This window comes from Lygodium microphyllum, chromosome 5 (genome assembly GCF_053477565.2).
Source record: "Lygodium microphyllum isolate KBCC chromosome 5, Lygodium_microphyllum_v1.1.10, whole genome shotgun sequence".
Classification (NCBI taxonomy): Eukaryota; Viridiplantae; Streptophyta; class Polypodiopsida; order Schizaeales; family Lygodiaceae; genus Lygodium; species Lygodium microphyllum.
In genome coordinates, this window is record NC_141139.1 from 34091589 (window position 1) to 34111706 (window position 20118).

General features: G+C 39.0%; 1 protein-coding gene across 1 annotated transcript in view; it reads left to right on the plus strand.

Annotated features, from left to right (window-relative positions):
• The first annotated feature begins 18351 nt into the window (after positions 1 to 18351).
• The window catches only part of LOC148035674 (uncharacterized), a 1869-nt gene continuing 102 nt past the window's right edge, over positions 18352 to 20118 (plus strand). The window contains exons 1-2 of the mRNA XM_087677680.1: positions 18352 to 18736; positions 19339 to 20118. The exon at positions 19339 to 20118 is cut by the window's right edge and continues 102 nt beyond it. Coding sequence (XP_087533806.1) covers positions 18574 to 18736; positions 19339 to 19892 — 717 coding nt within the window. The 5' untranslated portion in view covers positions 18352 to 18573 and the 3' untranslated portion in view covers positions 19893 to 20118. The remainder of the gene's footprint in view (positions 18737 to 19338) is intronic.

A 20118-nucleotide genomic window follows, 5' to 3' on the forward strand; every position in this document is an offset into this window, starting at 1 on the left:
GGGATGGATACCCAATGCGTGAAGCGAGTCGATGCGAAGGTCGGGAAGCACCGAGTCGAGCTCGAGCAAGAGAATGCCAAGCTCTGATACCAGTTGAAAGGTGAGAAGGATCGAAGCTTGCACGTGAGCTATGGCGGGAGAGCAAGAGCAAGAAAGAGAGAGACAAGAAATGGGAACTCCAACAGTCACAATGTGTGACCGGGCCTTCCTTTATTCAAACTGTCACTAAAAGAATAAAGAATAAAGTGACGTGACGGGCGCCCGCCACCTGCAGTGTGCAGTGGCGGGTACTGTCAGTGTAGTAATACACGGGGCGGCACGGCGGAGGCGCCTTTACCCCCAACAAGAAGAAGTGCAAAAGTGAGAGAAAGAGAGTGATGAGGAGAGAGAAAGACTAGAATTGAAGAGAGAAAGACATGAAAGAAGGAGAGAGATGGCTGGAGGCCATGAAAGGACAGGAGGAGCTAGAGAGAGGACAAAGTTGTATTATTGTGGAATACAGTCTTTACATCCATCTGTATGAGCTCCATATATTCAACTGCAACCAAGCCCAAAATGGTTTTAGAGTATTCATCTTGACTACGGGAGAGAAGATATTGTCAAATTCAATTCCATGTTCTTGCTTGTACCCCTTTGCAACTAACCATGCTTTGTACTTTGGCAAATAACCAAAAGTGACCTTCATCTTGTAAACCCACTTGCATGGAAGAGTTTTCTGTCCTTTAGGCAACTGTACCAAGTCCAAAGTAGCATTCTTTTCAAGAGATTCCATCTCTGATAGCATGGCCTTGAACCACTTCTTGATGTCTAGTCTAGTTGTTGATTCCTTGAAGCATGACAATTCACCACAATCCATCAGCATGACATAATCTGTAGCATATTGCGCACTAGGAATAAACCTATTTGTGTGCCTTAAAGGTTAGGTTGACCTACGCAGTGAAGGTTCTGCATTTGCTAGGTGCTAGGCTTGTAAATCTGCATTTTTAGGTTGCTATTCTAAAATACGAGCCTGCAATTCTACATGTACAAGTTACTGTCCTAAAATTCCAATGTACTATCCTAATAGTTCAAGCTTTCCTTAGTGCATATTTTCAGGCTGAAACTGTGGTCTATCATGGGCAATATCTTGCTGGTCATTTCCAGCACCATTTCTTGAAATTTTAGGAGTATTTACAACAAGTATACATTGTTGTCCACTGGGCATAAATTGTTGTCCAACAAGTACATCCTCCCTAAAAAAAACCCTCTTGACTTCCTCAGTCTTCTCGAGCTACTTATGCATGCAATCTTCATGGAACATGATGTCATTGCTACATACTATCTTTCTTTTCTCAGTATCCCAAAGTCTATACCCCATCTCACCCTCATCATTGTATCCTAGGAATATGCATTTACAGGACTTTGGTTCCAGTTTGCCGTGTTCTTCTTTTCGTATGTGCACAAAGGCCTCACATCCAAACACTCGCAAATGAGCATAAGAAGGTGGCATGCCCGACCACTCTTCCTGAGGGACTCTTCCCCCCAAATACCTATTCGGTGACTTGTTAATCAGATGAATGACTGTCATAATAGCTTCTCTGCCCAAAATCCATGGGGTAATGTAGCATGAGATAGCACCGTACGGACCTTATCTTGTATGGTCCTATTTATGCGCTTTGCAACTCCATTTGGGGTGGATTATGAGGGGCAATGAGCTCCCTCTTTATCCCCTTACTATCACAAAATGCCTGAAAGGATTTGGACACATACTCCCCACCGTTGTCAAAGTGAAGATACTTAAGTGTCTTATCAGTCTGATTCTCAACCAATGCCAATGATTTTTGAAACATGTCAAGCACTTTGTCCTTGCTACGAATAGGGTAAACCCATACCTTCCATGTAGCATCATCAATAAATGTGACAAAGTATTTCTTTCCTCCTAGAGATAACCCTGGATTTGACATACATCGGAATGTACTAACTCTAGAGGCAAAGATTAAGAAACTTTTTATGAGATGTCTGCACATGCTTACCATAAATACAATGATCACATTGCTCAAAATCAGCATAACGAAGACAAGGCAAGTAACCCAAATAAGAAAGTACTTTCATTCGTATTTGACTCATGTGTCCTAATTGGCCATGCCACAAGGAAATACTTGGCTGCTTAGTCATGGCAACAACATGGCCATGCACACTAGATACATGAAGTGGATACAAAGTATCACTCTTGTCACCTATGGCAATAACCCTACATTCCTTACAAATCTTCCATTTCTTCCCATCATCAAAGGTGGTATGAAAGCCATCGTCATCTAGCTGGCAAGTACTAATCAAGCTCTTCTTGAGATGTGGCACGCCTTACATTTTGAAGAGTGAAGATAGATCTGTACTAAAACTATAGTTGCACACTGCCAATGCCTGCAATGGCGCATGCATAATTGTCCCCAAGATGGACAACACCATGTCGACCTTCTATATAGTCTGTAAACCACTCACAGTGTGGGGTGACATGAAAAGAGGCACCTGAACCCAAAATCCAAGTGTGCATGTCATCATCTGTATCAGTTATCAAAGTATATGCACTGAAACATGAAGAGACAAAGAGTGGATCATTCCACTGTCGCTCTCATGGCTAAATACATTCACCTCTTTGATCTTTACATTGCTCTTCTTAGCAGGCTGACCGTCTTTCTTCTCTTCCTTGCTGTCTTCTGTCTTCTTGCCCTTCCCTTTCTCTTTCTTTCATTTATAGCAATCACGTTTGAAGTGACCCTTCTTGCTACATTGATGGCATTCAACATCCTTATTACGTGATTTACTGCATCACTTGCTATCATATTTACCTTTCTACTGTGATCCGCCTATAGTATGCAAAGCACTAGAAGACTTATTGGATGCATTGTTTCACAGATTCATTTCTCCCATGAGTAGAGCACTCTCTACGTCAACATACAAAAGCATAGCATTAGAATTGCTCATAGTAGTCTTGAAGGTATCCCAGCTCTCTGGCAAAGTGCAAAGCAAGAACATAGCTTTGAACTCATCATCAATGTTGAACTTCAAAGTGGCAAGTTGGCTGAAAATGGAGTTAAACTCACTAAGGTGAGTAGACATTGCAATACCCTCTTTCATACACAAATCCATGAGTTTCTTCGGCTAGTAGACTTTGCTTGCAACACTCTTCTGGGCATACAATTCTTCCAGTTGCTTCCAAATGTCATAACTAGAATTCAACCCTTCAATGTTAAATAGCAAGGCATAAAAAATTGATAGCTCAATGGTCGAGCATGCAAGCTCATTCAACTCATCCCAATCGTCCTGCTCTACATCAGTTGGTTTTCTTCCCTTTACTTTAATTGGCTTTGCTTGCTTCTTCTGCAACAAGATATTATAGCATTGCTTTTGCCAAAATGCAAAGTTGTGTAACCTTCAAGCTTCTTGATATGCATAAGATGATTGTCACTACTACTAGCCATGATTCACAACCAAATAATTGTATGACAGTAAATGACAACTAATGCCAAGCAATGGAAGCTCCAAAATCCACTCAATAGTATGTTGGGAATGTCCCCAAGTATGTAGCAGCAAGAATATACATCAATTCATTGCCTAAAATGCCTCAAAAGCATTCAATGACAGTAAACATACCAATTTTGTGACAAAAAACAGTGTAGTCTTGAAATTCTTGACAATACAAGTGGTTGTCCTACAATTCAGGAGTGCAATCTTGACATTTAGGAAAAATATGTCTTGAAAATTCAGAACTAAAATAGCCTCTCAGACTAACTAAGATTGAGATCCAAAGTTCATGCAAAGCTTCTCAAAACATTACCATAATGTTCTAGCATAGAAACATATCAAAATTCCTAACAGTGAGGTATGTTGTCCTGAATATGCAGGAAACTATCCTCAATGTAGAACAATAGACATGTAGGTAAAGATGATTCAAAAATGAGCTTTAATCACTGCTCTAATGCATTTCAGAATCAAATCCAAGCATGTAACATCAACCATAAGCATGAATACATGGTTTAGAATGCCCGAGACCAAGTCTAGAAGCAAGATATAATGCATACGCAGTCAAAATGTCATTTAGCCCTGTTACTCTAGTAGCCAAATCTCTGTCAAAACCACGAAAAATGATGACTCTAATCACCCCAAAATGATCTCTAATCATGGACATAACATCTCCAAGTCATGTAGCAAAAAATGGGCATTAGATAGTTATCACATAAGTGAATCACAAGAATTATTCAGTCAAGAAATAGTTGCTGCCCTGTTTCTAGCCACAAACATGTTTGCAAAATGACCCAAATCCTCGCCAAGATTAGCTCAAAATGGCCTCAAGATTGTGCCACATGGTTCCCAAAGCATCTAACATCAAGATACATAGCTATCATATGAGCATCAATCTCAAGAGAGCAGGTGTTGTGCCATGTTTATTATAGATCTAAATACTGTGTATTTCAGAGACCTGAAGTTGAATGTATATCAGTCCCAAGTGTAATACTACAGTTCAATGCTCAATGTTGCTAAGCATTAGATGCAAAGTTTGGAGCACAACCATGATGCCAAATGAAGAGGAGCAGCTGTTATAGGTCTTGAGCATGATGAAAACCAGATCTGCATACCCATGTTGATGGCACCTTCAGCCCTGAAGAGATTGGAATGTTGGTCCAAGTGGGAGATGATGGGGAGGGTCCCCAAGTGGCCAATGATGGTGGCTGCCAACAAGCTCAAATGAAGAGGGAAGCTTCAAGCTTCAAGAAGAAGCTTTAAACCTTGCTGCCCTGCTTGTAGACTCTTCACAGTAAACTCTTCTTCAACTTCAAGCTCTTGCCCTAGCCATGAAAGCTTGACCAAAGCTTGAAGAAAGAGGAAAGAGAAGCCTCTCTTGAAAAGTAACCATAGTTTATTTCCCTACTAAGCCCAGTTAACTCCCACTTGACCTAGTTACCTCTAAATTATATGAAAATTTGATGGAAACTTGCTATTTTAACGTTCCGCTGCCATATTTGTCCATGAATATCTCCAATATAGTCTTTATCTGTAATTGTGAATGTCTTGCAAACCTCTGCTAGTCTCACTGTCTATGTCAAGTACCTATAGTACTTGTCTAAATTTCATTTTTATGGTGAAGAATTGAACTGAAATAGAGAAAAATGGATCAAATACCAATGCTCTGGCACCACTTGTCAAGAAGTGAACTAGAGAGAGAGAAAGAGGAGAGAGAAGACTACAAAAGAGAGAAGAAGTGCAAAAGTGAGAGAAAAAGAGCGACAAGGAGAGAGAAAGACAAGAAGCAAAAAGCCATTGAAGTTGAGAGAAAGGTAATGAGGAGAAGGACAATAATGTATTAATGTGTCAAAAGATGAGAAAATTTACATGTCCCCTCCTTTTATACCTATGTCAGTGTGACATGGCATCACTATTGAGTGTAGTGATCTAGTTACAGAATGATGAAAAATCCCTCAAATACTCTCGACGCCTATCCTAACAATGCAACTAGGGTATTGACTAGGATCAACAAGCATTAGTTGACACTCAGAGCATACCTATAGGGATCGGGGATGTAGGAATGCGAATCGATGAACGAATTTGTGCTCTTTCCCTATCTAGTTAGCCCATCCCTACCTATGGATCCACCTTGCACACTACCCGCATGCTTGGTAGCACTCTGGGGCCCATTCCCAAGTGCACTCCACTCCCCCATCTTACCCCCATTACACGTTTTCACACTACCCATCTCCGAGCACTACCACTCTTGTTGCAACGGCCAAGAATGCCTTCACGGATAAGACTTGTTTTAACACGTCGAATTTCACCACTTGGTCGAATTTCATACAACAAGTACTTCAGTCTCAAGGTCTTTGGGACCTTGTCATTGGTCTAGAGCCTATGTCGAACCCTCAACTAGCTCACCCTGACTACATTTGTCACCAGAGAGCCCGCAATGCCACAGCCAATGTTGAGCTGATGCAGGGATTGCTTCCTGAGTTTCACTCTCAATAGGCTAACAAATTTATGATTTACTAGGATATTAATTTCAAGATCTAGTAGGTTAGTAGATTCAGGAGATTAGTAGTAGTAGCTTAGCAAGTGAATAAGTTAGTAATAGTAGTCATGAGATCCTAGTAAGTTAGAGAAATATAAGTTTTGAAAAGTAGAAGTGGAAATATAGGAGAAATTTATCACCCAAAAATTAGTAGAGGTTAGGAGGGTTGTGTTGGTTTTAAGGTGGGGACACAAAATGAAAAGACAAAAGAGGAAGCCAACAAACAAGGTGAGCTAGTACATATGGTAGATTAGTGCTTGTATTGGTTCTAAGGTGGGGACACAAAATGAAAAGACAAAAGACGAAGCTAAAGCTAAGGACAAACAAGGTGAGCTAGTACAAGAAAGGAAGCTAAAGTTGAGGACAAACTAGGTGAGCTAATACAAATGGTAGATTAGTGCATGTATTAAAAGAACCTACATTCCATTCTCAATCACCTTTACATCCTTCATTATCCTAGCAAAAAAATGAGACCTTGGACACAACTCTTTGGTCCACCTTGTTCATGAATCACAAAATTAGTCATAATGGTAGTGGGTAGTTAATAATTCAAGAATATCATGGTGGAACTGATCCATGCATCAAAGGGAATTTTACATTAATGATCTAACCATGGTCAACTTACAATTTGGGAAACTTGCAATGGAGGAAGTATGTGTATATTGGGGGAATGGACTTCCAAAGGCTACACTTACATGTTGATAGTATCCTTCAAGCCCTATCCCTAGGACATGAAATAATTATGATGATGTGCACCACAATATGGATTAACCCATATAATTACATATTGGGGCCATGATTCAGGTGCTCTAAAAAGTAAGTGACTCATTAGGTCAATCATCCAAATAACACCCTATCTCAACGGTAGACCAAGATCAAGGTAGTTGACTAAGCCATAATTGCATTTAGACTTGAAGAAATAAATAAGAACTCATGCATCCACTTAGAAGATTCAAGGTGAAAGTAAAAAAAATTGGGATTGCAAATGGCCATTGATCTTGTTTTAATTTTGATTTATCACTAACAATGGACTTAGAGGATTTAGGCTACCTAACACTTTTCTGAAGACCTCATATTTAGGGTGCTTTAATCATAGCTCTAGAGTGTGATTAATTTGCCACATGTCCTTGTAGACATATGATCCCAAAAAGATGTAAAAGTTGGATTTCCAAAGAAGGATATGGTGAGTTGTTAATATCATCTTAAAAATTAGATATGTATTAGATTTTTTCTTTGTTTTCAAGTCCTAATATGATAGTGATAACTCCTTGTAGCTTTCTTCATACCCTACACACCCAACTTTTAGATCACAAAAAATGGGGTGCCAATTCCATTGAAGACATATTTGATAGCCACCAAGCTTGTTACAACTTAAAATGGCAGGATCAATTTCTTTCCAATTTTGATGAGTCAGAAATAGTTGATTGGAATTCCTTTTGTGCTAAAAGATTTTAGTGTCCATGAAATTGGTATAGAGGAAAATGAGATGCCAACATGGCATCACATTGCAACACATGCAAGGACTTGGATGCTTTGATCCTTTCTCATTCATTGAAATTTTCAAGAACACAAATCATTGGTAAGAAAAATGAATTGCACTATACATATAAGCTAGTAGTTTATGGTGAAGCCTTGCAATGCCTTAATTCTATGCTAAGATTCATGCAATGTATCATCTATCAGAGTCCTTGAATTGGTGAAGCATAGATGGGAGAGAGACTCACATGCAATACATGCATGGATGACAAATAATTGTGGGTGAGGGGACATCTCACATAGCATTTCCATCATGTGTTACCTCTCCAAGCTATGAGAACAAGGTGACAACTCACCATAGAGCTCGCATCTTTAGACCTAGAGATGGAAAAAATGACAGATGTTTCTTTGAGCCAAGTGATCCCTATCTTGATGCATTGAGAGGAGGCTAATATACCTCTCTACAAGGTGTAAGGATATCAAAGTTAAAGGCATGTCTCTCTCTATTTAACTTGCAATAATACTATGGATCTCAAAGAGTTCAATTGTAAGAAAACTTGCATACCACATGAAATGACCCCTTTTCCTTTAGAAACACATGATTTTCTTAAAAGTGCCTTTAAAAGCCATCTTATGTGACTAATTTCCATATACTTTTCTCAAATTAATGGTTTAATAAGCCCTCCTATTGAGCTCTCATAGTAAATTTACATATTTCTTGGTGATTCCCTCAAGATATGGATGGTGTGACACACATGTACCTACATATTTCTTGGTGATCCCCTTGAGATATGGACGGTGCAAAACAAGTAGCATGGCCTTGTTGAAGTAGTATGTGACTTGGATTAATTCAATCTTCTTTCTTTCTAGATAGCATTAATATTAACCCTACCACATTAAATAACACTTGTTATATGGAAAATTATTGTATCTTGCCTTAACCAAATGACATGCTAAAAGATCTTTGTGGTTGTGCAAAGAAGGTCATGTGTAGGTGCCTAGCGTGGGTTACAACTTAATCCACCATGCTTGTCCCAATGACTATGTCCTCTTCATAAATGTCCTTCAAGACATGAATAATTGCTCAAAGTGTAGTGTTGAGATTGGTACCACAAGGATATCCAAGGAGACACGGTGCCAATGAAGGTCCTTCAACACTTTTTGCATTTACCATGGATCTAGCACATGTTCAAGGAAAAATGCATCGCATCCTTGATATCATGGCACTTTAAGAATCTCCCCATGGATGGTGTTTTAGCATCCTATCAATACTAGGACATAGAAGCATCTTGTTCATTATTCTTTCTCAAAACTACAACATATGCCAACCTAACTTTAAGATTCAATAGTATCAAATAATCATAGTTTCTTGGCTTGGTTGTGGTTTTCTTGATGATGGTCAATGAGTTCTTTGGTGTCCATTCAGTTAGTTTAGCTTGTGGGAGAGAGAGAGGAGGTGCTACTAATAAGTTTCTAGTGTAGAAGATAGCCCCACCCTCTAAAAGGCTCATAAGTACCATCAAGAGGCCTAGGTTGACTCCCTATCACTTAAGACCCACTAATGCCAAAGAAAATAAATAATAAGCCCATTATCCCTTGAGAAACATACTTTTAGTCCATCGTCATATACATTTTTTAAATTTTTTTTCTGTAGTGGGGATGGCTCATCGGCCATTTCTTTTACTATAGTGTCCCCCAAGGAGATCAAGGAAGTGACTTGAACCCAAGAACCAGAACCTCACAAGGCGATGCATAGATATTAGATTTTCTCTTTTCACCCCATGGTTAGGTCTCATCCCAAGAAGGACATGGCATTGGCCTTGGGTATTTGCCTCAAGTATGTGGCATCGAGTTTGACAAATCTAGAACCTACCAAGCCCTCACAAGGTGACGAGTATCTTCTAGCACAAAATTTTTCATTGTGCTTCTTTATGATGGGACTTGCAACAAATTTTGGTCCATAGGCTACACTAGCCACTTACAAAATAGGGGAGTTTTTCATGACAAGCAATCAAACTAAATCCTCTTAACTAGGAGAGCTACCTTGCAAAAGAAAGGTGGCCACGTATTGACCATCAAATTGACAAGGATAGCACCCAAGTTCATCCTATGAGCACCTTCAACAAGCAAGAAACTAGCAATCAAATATTTCCACTTAGCAAGGATACTTGAACCTCCAAGCCCAAGTCCTAGCTAAGGAATATGATGTTGAACAATCCAATGCATCCATGAAAGGATCGGAAGGTTATCAAGTGCTACCTAACTTGTTACCCATACTAATCATCAATGGACAAAGTAGGACATGTCAATGAGCAGTCCCCCCAAAGTAGCCATGGGATAATATCATCAGATATTTCTAAAAGACTCTCAAGACCACAATTAAGAGATGTAAGAAATACATCTTCAACAAAGGCATAGTTAGCTAGGGATTTCACAAAGAGGTTCCACTGACTGAGAATCAATTGACAAGTCATTGACTCAAATATCTCTAGCATGTCCATGGTTGCATGATATTACATCTGCAGAATGGGATCCCTCACACTCTAGGTCCCATTCAACTGGTTTATCACTAATCACGAATCTCCTTTCACCAATAAATGATGAATACCAACACGTGTGGCTAAATTTAGCCCTATGAGTAAGGCCTTGTATTCTACCATATTCTTAGTGAAAGTGGTGTCTAGATGAACTCCCATTTTCATAATCACTCTACGGCGAGGATCTTTAATGAAAAACCCTACACTCGCATGCTTGGTAGGCCCTTGAGAGGCTCCATCAAAATACAATGTATAGACCCAAGCATCATTGATGTGTCATGCCATATCAATCAACCTACTCATACTATAACAATGGTGGCAGTAGACCTTAATGTCCCATGTAAAGGATTCATCCAAACACTTAGTAATGTGATAACCCATACTCCACCAAATGACTTTTCCTTGGTTGTAGCACTCCTCTAAGTATGGATACTCAAGATAATGAATGACTTTTCCCATCCAATAGCCTTGGTACACTCTACAATTTTAAGCTGGTATCCTTGAAGACCTACAAAGGCACCAAGTCATATGTCAACCCCTACATATAATAGAGCTTTAGCTTATTGAAGTTCACTTTAGTCTTAAACTCTAGCCCTTGCAAGTTTGATAAAAGGGTTGAAGAGCCATTCTTCCCGAAATGAACAATTTTATAAGGGCCATCCCACTTGGGTTCAAACTTTCCTTAGAATAGATCGCAACATACATCATAGTACATGACCAATTTTCCCTTAACAAATTTATATTTCTTGGCTCATAGATCGTGTACTACTTTCATCCACTTCTTCCCTACCTCTTGATGTAACAAAGTTTGCAATCTAATCTAATCAAGATGTGTTAAGGAAGTGAACTACTCTTGCAATGCTTCTACCTCACCTAAAGAATGATTTAAAGCAAATCTTCGTAGGTAACTCAATCTCAAGTGCAAGATACACTCTTCCCATATGCTAACTTGAATGGGGTGTGGCATATAGCTCTTTTGAATGCACTGTTGTAAGACCACACAACCATATAAAGTTTCTTATCCCAATCACACCTTCCCTTTGATATAGCCTTGGATAAAATACCCACGAGCTACTTATTGATGCTCTCTACTTTCCCATTCACTTTGCAATTATAAAGTGTGGTTTTATTGTCCTTAATTTTTAGAGCTTCAGTCAAAGCTTCTATAAACCAAAATGACAAACAATCTGTTCAAGAATAAAACAAGTTGTTTCTTAGCATTATCATTTATTATAGAATGAGCTTCATACCATTTCATGAAATAGTTGGTTGCTACAATGATATAGTGGTTCCGCAATGTAGATGAAGGATGCACAGGTCCAATGAAATCAATGTACCACTTCAAAGCGCAAGGTCACTAGAATGGGATTAAGCTGTCACTTACAATTTTCCCTAGCATCATGCCTTTGGTAGATATCACAACACTTTACATAGTCCTTGGAAAACCATCGACCACCAATATCCAACACATGAAGCCTTCTGGGTGGTAAGTCATCTAGCAAAATGACCCCCACATGTTGAATTGTGGCATTCCTCTAAAATAAATGGCACCTCATCAGACACCACACAACAGTGATAAACCTCATCCACACCCTTTCTATACAATACACCAGCTATTAACAAAAAGTGCAATGCTTGTTGCTTAATCTTTCTCTTTTCGGACTTAGAAATAGTATTCAACTTGGGTTACTTATGGATAGGTAATACATTATAGATGCATACCATGCCAGGATTGAGGCTACATCAATCTTGCATAGATTCTCATAGTCACTGGTATCAACCCACTCTTCTTTAGGCTCATCAAAATCTACTAGGCATTCGATAATTCTCTAGAAATTTGGTGGATTGCTTTGAATCTCATAGTCAAAATCTTGCAAAGAGATTAACTACTTGGCTAGGTGATCAGGGGGTTGAAGATTGTTCAATAGTAGGTGTAACTCCTCAGGCTTGGTGAAAAAAACCACCTTCTAGTAAATAATATAATATCTAAAGTTTTTGGTGGCAACACTGGTGTTTTGGATAATTCTATCTTAACACCCTCAAATGCTACTTCACAAGGTTCCATCCATTAAAAACATGGCTATGCGACAAGAGATTTGTCAAGGGCAATGAGTGCTCAGCCAATGCATTAATGAACCGATGATAATAGCCCACAAATGAAACAAAGATCTGAACCTCATGAGCGCTAGTGTGTGGAACCATGGCCACAATAATAGCTATCTTTTTAGGATTAGTGGCAATGATAGCTGCACTCACAACATGACCCAATAATAAACCATAAGGCAACTTGAATACAAAATTCCAAGGATTTAATATTATACAATAGTCACAATAATGCTCAAAGCACTTATGAAGAACAATGAGTTGCCTCCTATGGATTGTGGATCCCTTAAATTACCTATAAAAGCCTTAAGCTCTTCATGGGAGATATTGACAAATGTCTTATTAGCCATCCTTTGCCAAGAACGAGGAGCATTACATAAACCAAAAGCCATGACATGGTACATAAAGGTACCAAAGATTGTAATGAATGTTGTTTTCAACTTATCTTCCTTAGCTATGGCCATATGGTTGTAACCTACAAAACAATCCATGAGGGAGTACATCTCTCACCTTGCCAACTAATCTAAAATCCAATCAATAAAAGGCAGAGGATAATGGTCCTTTAATGTCTACTTATTTAGCTCCTTAAAATCCATGCATAAGTATATTTGATTGTTCTTCTTCTTTCTTACCACAACCGGTAGCATCATTTAGTGTGTTTACAACATGAAATATTAGACCTTCCTTCTTCAAACACATCAATTTCTCAAAAAGAGGCTATCTCACCTCAAAAGGTATTCATGCAACCTTCTACCTTACAAGCTTTCTGCACTCTTTTAATAGAATCATATGTGTGACAATAGTAGGGGGAACCCCTTCAATTCATCATAGCTCCATGCAAATACATCTCTACACTCATGTAGGAGTGCCACATAGTCTATGTGCCTATCATGTGATAATATGGTGTAGAGCTTGATTGGGTCTTGATTGGGTGAGGATCATTAGGAGACCCAAGAACCAAATCTATCACATGAGCATCATGGATCTGATCTTTTGTCCCTATTGGCTCATTCAAGCATACTTGATAAACTTCTTCCATGGTGGAACCCTCACCAAAATCATTGGAGCTTTAGGTTCTAATGGTGGAGGTTTGCTCAAGTGCCTCCCTTTCTATAGTGGGAGGTAATTCTCTTTCATTCAATGGGTGCTCAAGGTAGGCATTCAATCTCATTCTTTTTAGCCCATGCCCAAAAATTAACCAACCAGCTGGGATATCCACCAAACAATCTGAACGTAAGATCCATGGCTGTCCAAGTAACAACTAATAGCTTGGCGTTCTAGTGAATTGAATAACATGGAAGTTAAGAATACACTCAATATGCACTATAGACATATGAAGTTAAGACACCATCACTTTTGATTTCCTCAAACTAACATAATCCATTTTTAGGATAGTGATGACATCATTTTGGATGGACAGACCTAGTCTCTCTAATAAATCCATACTCATAATGTTTACGGTAGAGCTTGGGTCTACCATTGCACTTTCTATCAGAATGCCATCCACATAAGCTTGCACCCTAGGATAGTGTTTTTCCACATACTCCCACCATTCATTGCCCACTCAATCGACACCAACATGCTCTACCACATAACTTGTTCATAGGTTTTTTTTGAATTCCTTATGAACATTAGGTGACAATAAAATTAGTTGTAGCAAATTCACATCCGATTTTACTTCACATAAAGCATTCACTAAATCAAAGTCTCGGAAGTTTGCTACAGCTTTCTTCTCTTTCCACACCATCAGCTCTTTTGGTTTACTAATAGAATTATTAGCTTTCTTCACTTTTTTTAGTGTTTACTTTTAACCACAGGCTCCCCTAAATTACCCTAATATTTAAGAGGACGTGCTTGGGTATTGGCCTCCAAAACCTAGGCTTAGGGTTAGCTTTGCTTGTACTAGGGCCATCCTTTTGATTCTCTTTCACTTTTTGACCTCTAGTAAGCATTCTCACATTGTTAGAAGCTGCATGCTCATTATTTGGAAGTGTCACAACTAAGATGACCCCACTAGTAGGCATTTCCTCTAGGGTGGCTTTTTCCCTTTGCAAGACTTGGTTAGGGCTCTCCCCTTGAGTATTCCCATTATTTCCACGATGGTTCACAAGACCATGTAATTGACTACCTTGTTGGAGAGAACTAGTCCTACTCCAACAACTATTAGCTATATGATGTGACTTCCCACATATGTCACACTTCACATGAGAATAGTTCTGTGAGAGCTGATGTGACCACTGCTGCCACTTGCAACTAAAATTTTACGGACCCATACTATTAGGCTTCCTAGTGTCCATCAGATTTTGCTGGAACTTCAAGAAATTAACATCCACAACAATTTGGGGTGCTACTTGTAGAGACCCACAATTTGCAATAGGGACTACCCACTACTCATAAATGTCATAGGTCTTAGTTGGGACACATTTGGCACTATAGGGATGGGTAATTTGGAAAACCCTTGGCTTAGGGCTCCTTGACTTTGAGCTACTACATTATTGGATAATGTAGGTAATGAGTCGTAACCCATTAGCACCACATTTGGCACCAACCCAGTGATTGAGAGGGCTTGCCCTCTTTTTGCATAGGGAACTTCTTGACTTTACCCCCACATGATGCTGATGTTATAGTTGCATCTAGATCATTTAGTGTAGTGTTGCTCAAGTATAATTGGATCATAAAATCCAACTCTCTCAAGAAGGATTGCAATAGGGTAGTAGGGGGTAATTGGATAGTGTTACCCAAACAAGGAAAAACTTCATGTAGCTTTTGAGCATACGCTTTTACACTCTCATTGAGTTCTAACCAAGTCTCATTTAGGACACACATTGGCTCCCCTTTTCAAGGGATAACTCCCTATGAAATGAAATGCAGAACCCTTGCATAGTGGTAATCAAATTTTCCGCAAGAGAGTCAATGATACCACTAGGCCGCATTTTTCTTCGAAGTCATGTTGAACAACATCAAATGATGTGCTTTCTCTTTGACTTGACAGCTAAACATAAGTTTTTGGAAGCCTTTGATATGTCATTTCACGTCTTCATTTTTGGACTTTTGCTAAATATCACAAGTACCTTATAGTGGGTAGAATTGCCGTGCCACTTAGATTTTAAATTTCTTGAGAGGGTATTAAGGGTGGTTGTGCCATCCGTGGGGGGTCTCTAGGAAAATGTACCACCTATTGGGACCTAAAATTGACTCGACAATGGCTCCCTCACACTCTAATCTCATTATCAAACCTCAAAGAACTAACCCCCATAGTTGTGTGGCCATGAGCGATTGGCTATAACTAGAAGAACTCTCTCTAAACACTAACACACTGCATTTATAGTCAACCATCTAATTTCTTACCTCGAACTCCAAGCAAGAGTACCCGACATAAGGTGTCTAGAACACCATATGAATGTAACATGGGCTCCTTCTTGGCTGATTGTTGTGGCCTCTAATCATAAGCATACTATCTGGTTACGAATTTGATCCACTGGTTGTAAGGAGTTGGGAAGAATAAGGATTATTGTTACTTCTCTTGCTACTTATATGACTGCCACTTCCATCACACCTCTAAGTGTATCATTCTAAGTCCATTGACCCAATATACACACTCTTGCTCCATCATGAGTTTCCCAAATTGTAAAATAACTATGGTTAAATTATTCATTTGGTAGCTCTTTAGAGGCATGGAACAAACCCACCATAACATGTTTGATCTCTTAACTACCTATACTAACCTATTGATTCCCTACTAGCATTATGATTACTTTTGTGATTCCTGAACTTGGACTAAGAGTTGTATCCAAGGTCTCATTTTAAGTATAACAATGAATGTAATAATGCAGTTTAAGTATGGTTTGTACGTTCCTAAAATATGAGTACTAATGCACCACACATAATGACTCTATCATGTTTGCCCTTAGCTCATTTCCCTCTTCTTCTTTTTCATTTTGTGTACTTACTATTAGCCTCCTACTATTAATTAATCTACTATCATCCAACTATTTCATTAGATGACTCGCTACTTTAATTACTTTATTAGTATTATTAATCACTAATTATTTAATTAATCTAATCATTACTATAACCCATTTATAGTCTTGAATACTCTAATTAGTACTCGATATATTACTCTACTAACTAATCATATCATGGATCTTTTTGTTTACTATTGTCATTTCTTTAATGATCATTATAGTATTTTAAATGTATTAAGATATAAACTATATTGATTTTAAGCATTAATTATAATTACTAAAAATAAAATCTATTAATCAACCACTAATAAAATTAACTAACAAATCAGTTAATGTAATACTATGTACGAGAGAGAGAGAGAGAGAGAATTTAATGAAGATGAATATCTTCATGAACATGGCCTCTAATAATCATGCAACTTTGCACTTTCACATGCATTTCTATCCCTCCACAAAGGATTGTAAAAGGCAATTGTGCATTATTGCTAGGGTGGTATAAATTGTAGTGCATTAAATATGTAGTATATGTATTTATAAAAGGCCATTAGGGAATGTATAAAACTTTGGATCTTCTTTTAGAAGTATAAATTCTATGTGGCATATGGCATTTTGAAATTTGTACTTAAAGAATAGACTTTCGACGATATTTATGGAATTTGAATTGGGAGAGAATAATAGACCATAACTGTTAGCACACTTATAACTTTTAGTGCATTTATTAGGAGAAAATTGTGTATTTATAAAGGAGTGTTGGTTAATCTACCCAAAATATTGAATTATTCAATGTATAGAAGACACACTCACAATGTTTGAGATTATTCTTACAAGCTCTTTGCATTTCTTTGTGTTTTGAGTTCATTGTAGTGTTAATATTCTACAGCTCACCCCCTCGTCGCTTTTTTGTTAATTTGTTGCATCCCAAACTTTTAGATATCACATTATGTTTATATCTTCCTTTGGAGTTCATGTGTGATGTTACTATTATGTAACTTGTCCCCTCATCACTATTTTCTTGATTTGTTAGTATCTCAAACTTCCAGACCTCATATTGTTTTTACTCTTGCATTTGTAGAACATGAGGCTTTTCCAAGAAACATTTCTAATCAAGAATTTCAAGGAGTGCCATTTGGTACATGACAAAAGCATCAACCACATTCACCACAAGTCAATTGATTGTGTCCTTGACAACAATTACAAATATTTACTTGATTCTGTTTGGTATTATTTGTGGCTCACTTTCAGGACAGAAATTGTTGTACTTTCTTGGTTAACAACTGAATGTACTTTATGTGTGTTGTTGGAGCATGATATTTAAATGTGCATATGTGTACATGAGTGCCTACATGATTGTGTGTATGATAGATATATCCATAGGCATTAAGTCTTCTATAGGATAGGGCCTTTAACAAGGCATTAAGTCTTCTGTAGGATAGGGCCTTTAACAAGCCATTAAGTCTTCTTGAATATAATGTGTAATTAGTTGGACAATCAACTTGACTTAGGAGAAGGGAATTATGCTCAATGGACCATCTCATGATAAGCTAGAATGTAGACTCACATGGTTGTATCAGACGATATGATGTCATTGGTTGGCCCACGGTCAAAGGTGAATGTGCACAAAGTAGAGAGAGAGAGAGAGAGAGAGAGAGAGAGAGAGAGAGATCACATCCATGAACAAGAAAGGCATGAGAGCTAAAAGCACATTGTCTCATGCTATGCTAAAAGTACAATGTCTCATTTTTGGCATGAGGGTAGATTTCTTTTGTGGGTGGTCTCATTCATTCATGTGTGTTTGAGAGGGAGTATGTGTGTTTTATAGGTGTTGCTTGCCAAACTTGCTTAAAAAAGATGAGAATGTCACGACACTCTTGCTTGAATCCCACTCATCAGCGCTCTCTCTCTCTCTCTCTCTCTCTCTCTCTCTAGTCATGTAGAGTCACGAGTGGCCCCCCTCCAAAAGGGCACTATCCATTTGTGGGATTCCCAACTCCACTAAGGCTAGGCAGGCTACCCATGGCCCTTTGAAACGCATCGATCTCCCTCAGATCCCATCCAAATTACTTCTCCAGCAAGACAATATTACGAAAAGGTAGTAAAAGGAATTCCTAATTAAATAATCATTTTTACTACAAAAAGGTAGTAAAAGGAATCCCTACTTAAATAATCATTTTTACTAATCAGACAATAGAAAGGCAAGAGGATATTAAACGCTTAGCTCTCCCTTCTCTTTCAGTGTCGTTGGGGAGCAGGCAGAAGCGCACTAGCAATTTCGGAGCTTCAAAGATCAGATCGTCTCATCTTTCCTGCTCTCAATTCAAAAGGGGCCTCTCTGCCCCCCTCCTTATGACCATCACCACTATATATCATTGTCAGACGCACGAAGAGGAGTAGGAAGAAGACGGCCATATCCACACACAGTATCTATCGAAGCCTTGTCAAAGGGATTGTTCCCAGCATGTACGATAATCCCTCTGATGCCACCCATACCCCCTCCTTTAAATATGCCAGCACTAGTCCTGATCATCACTGCTGTACACACCAGCAATATCTAACTCATCCTCCCCTCTATCATGGTCCTTCTCTCCCCATGGCTCATCGCCTAATTAATTACCTCCAAGGTTAGCTTCATCTGCATCTTTCATTTACTCAGTAATCATTCACAGCTAACAATCATTGTCTTCTTTGCTTATAAGTTGAATTGATCTGTCTGTTAGCCCCTTTGTTAAGAATTTTAGGTCCATAAGGAGTATTGAATTATCCAGTATTAATCATGCGCCAGCTAACAATCATTGTACTCTTATTATTGTGCTGAATTGGAATTGGACTGGTCTGTATTAGGACGTTGCTAACACCCTTACATACACAAGGAATGATGTGGGTAACTGCTCTACACTATAGGCCAAAACAAGGGAAAAGCTCATGCGAATGGGAAAATGGCAAAAACTTCTTAATATGTACGCCGCTGCTGATTGAATTGAATTGCGATTAGGGGGGGGGGGGGGGACCTTAGCTGATGGAATTGGATTGAACCCAGTATTTTGATGCATAAGTATTTGGGGCTTTGCTGATTGAACTCAGTATCTTGATGCAGAATTAGGCCTTTGCTAGTTGACTTGAAACGAACTATAATTATAGTTAGGCCTTCGCAGCTAACTGAATTCGGACGCATAATTAGGCCTTTTGCTAATTGAATTAGCCCGTATTTTGGTGATCACGACAGGATCCCACGATGAAATGCAAGGATCGGAGCGTGGATTAATCACAAGGAGGCTTCTGCAGAGCCCAGCGGTGATGGGAGGAGGATGCACTAATGCAGGAGGCTGCCATGAGCAGACATTAAACATGACCTCAAGCGATGGGTCACTGACCGGCAGCCATGGATCACCGGTGCCATACCTGCTGGCGGGCCTGGCAGCCATGCTTGCCCTCATAGCCTTCTCACTCTTCATCCTGGCATGCTCCTATTGGAAGATGGTGGGGTGCGTGGACGAGGCCAGCAGGCTCACTAATAATAATAATAATAATAATCAGGGGCCAAGTGCTAACCCTCCCTTGCCTAACCAATTACCCCTTAATCATCGCATATCATCCTCATCATCACCATCAATGTGCTTAGACCCTAGTGAGGCTCAATTGTATCATGTTGATAGTGCTAATCCCAAGGTTGTGGTCATCATGGCCGGCGACAATACACCCTCTTTCTTGGCTAAGCCCTCCTCCCTAGCAACTCTACAACAACAATCTGTACCTCCCATCATTGTCCCCACCACTTGATGACATGTGACTCTTATCCCATCAACATTGCATTTTACTCTTCACACTCCTATGCATTTGTTACATTTGATTTTAGAGGACCCTCTATCATCTTCACTTGTCTCTCATCAAAGGTGCCTCTATCATGTAGCAATGTTCATATCAATCTTTATGGGGATCTAGAGCCAATACAATAGCTTTTGCTTGAACAATTATGGGTTTTTGTTAGCCTTTTACCACTTTAAGA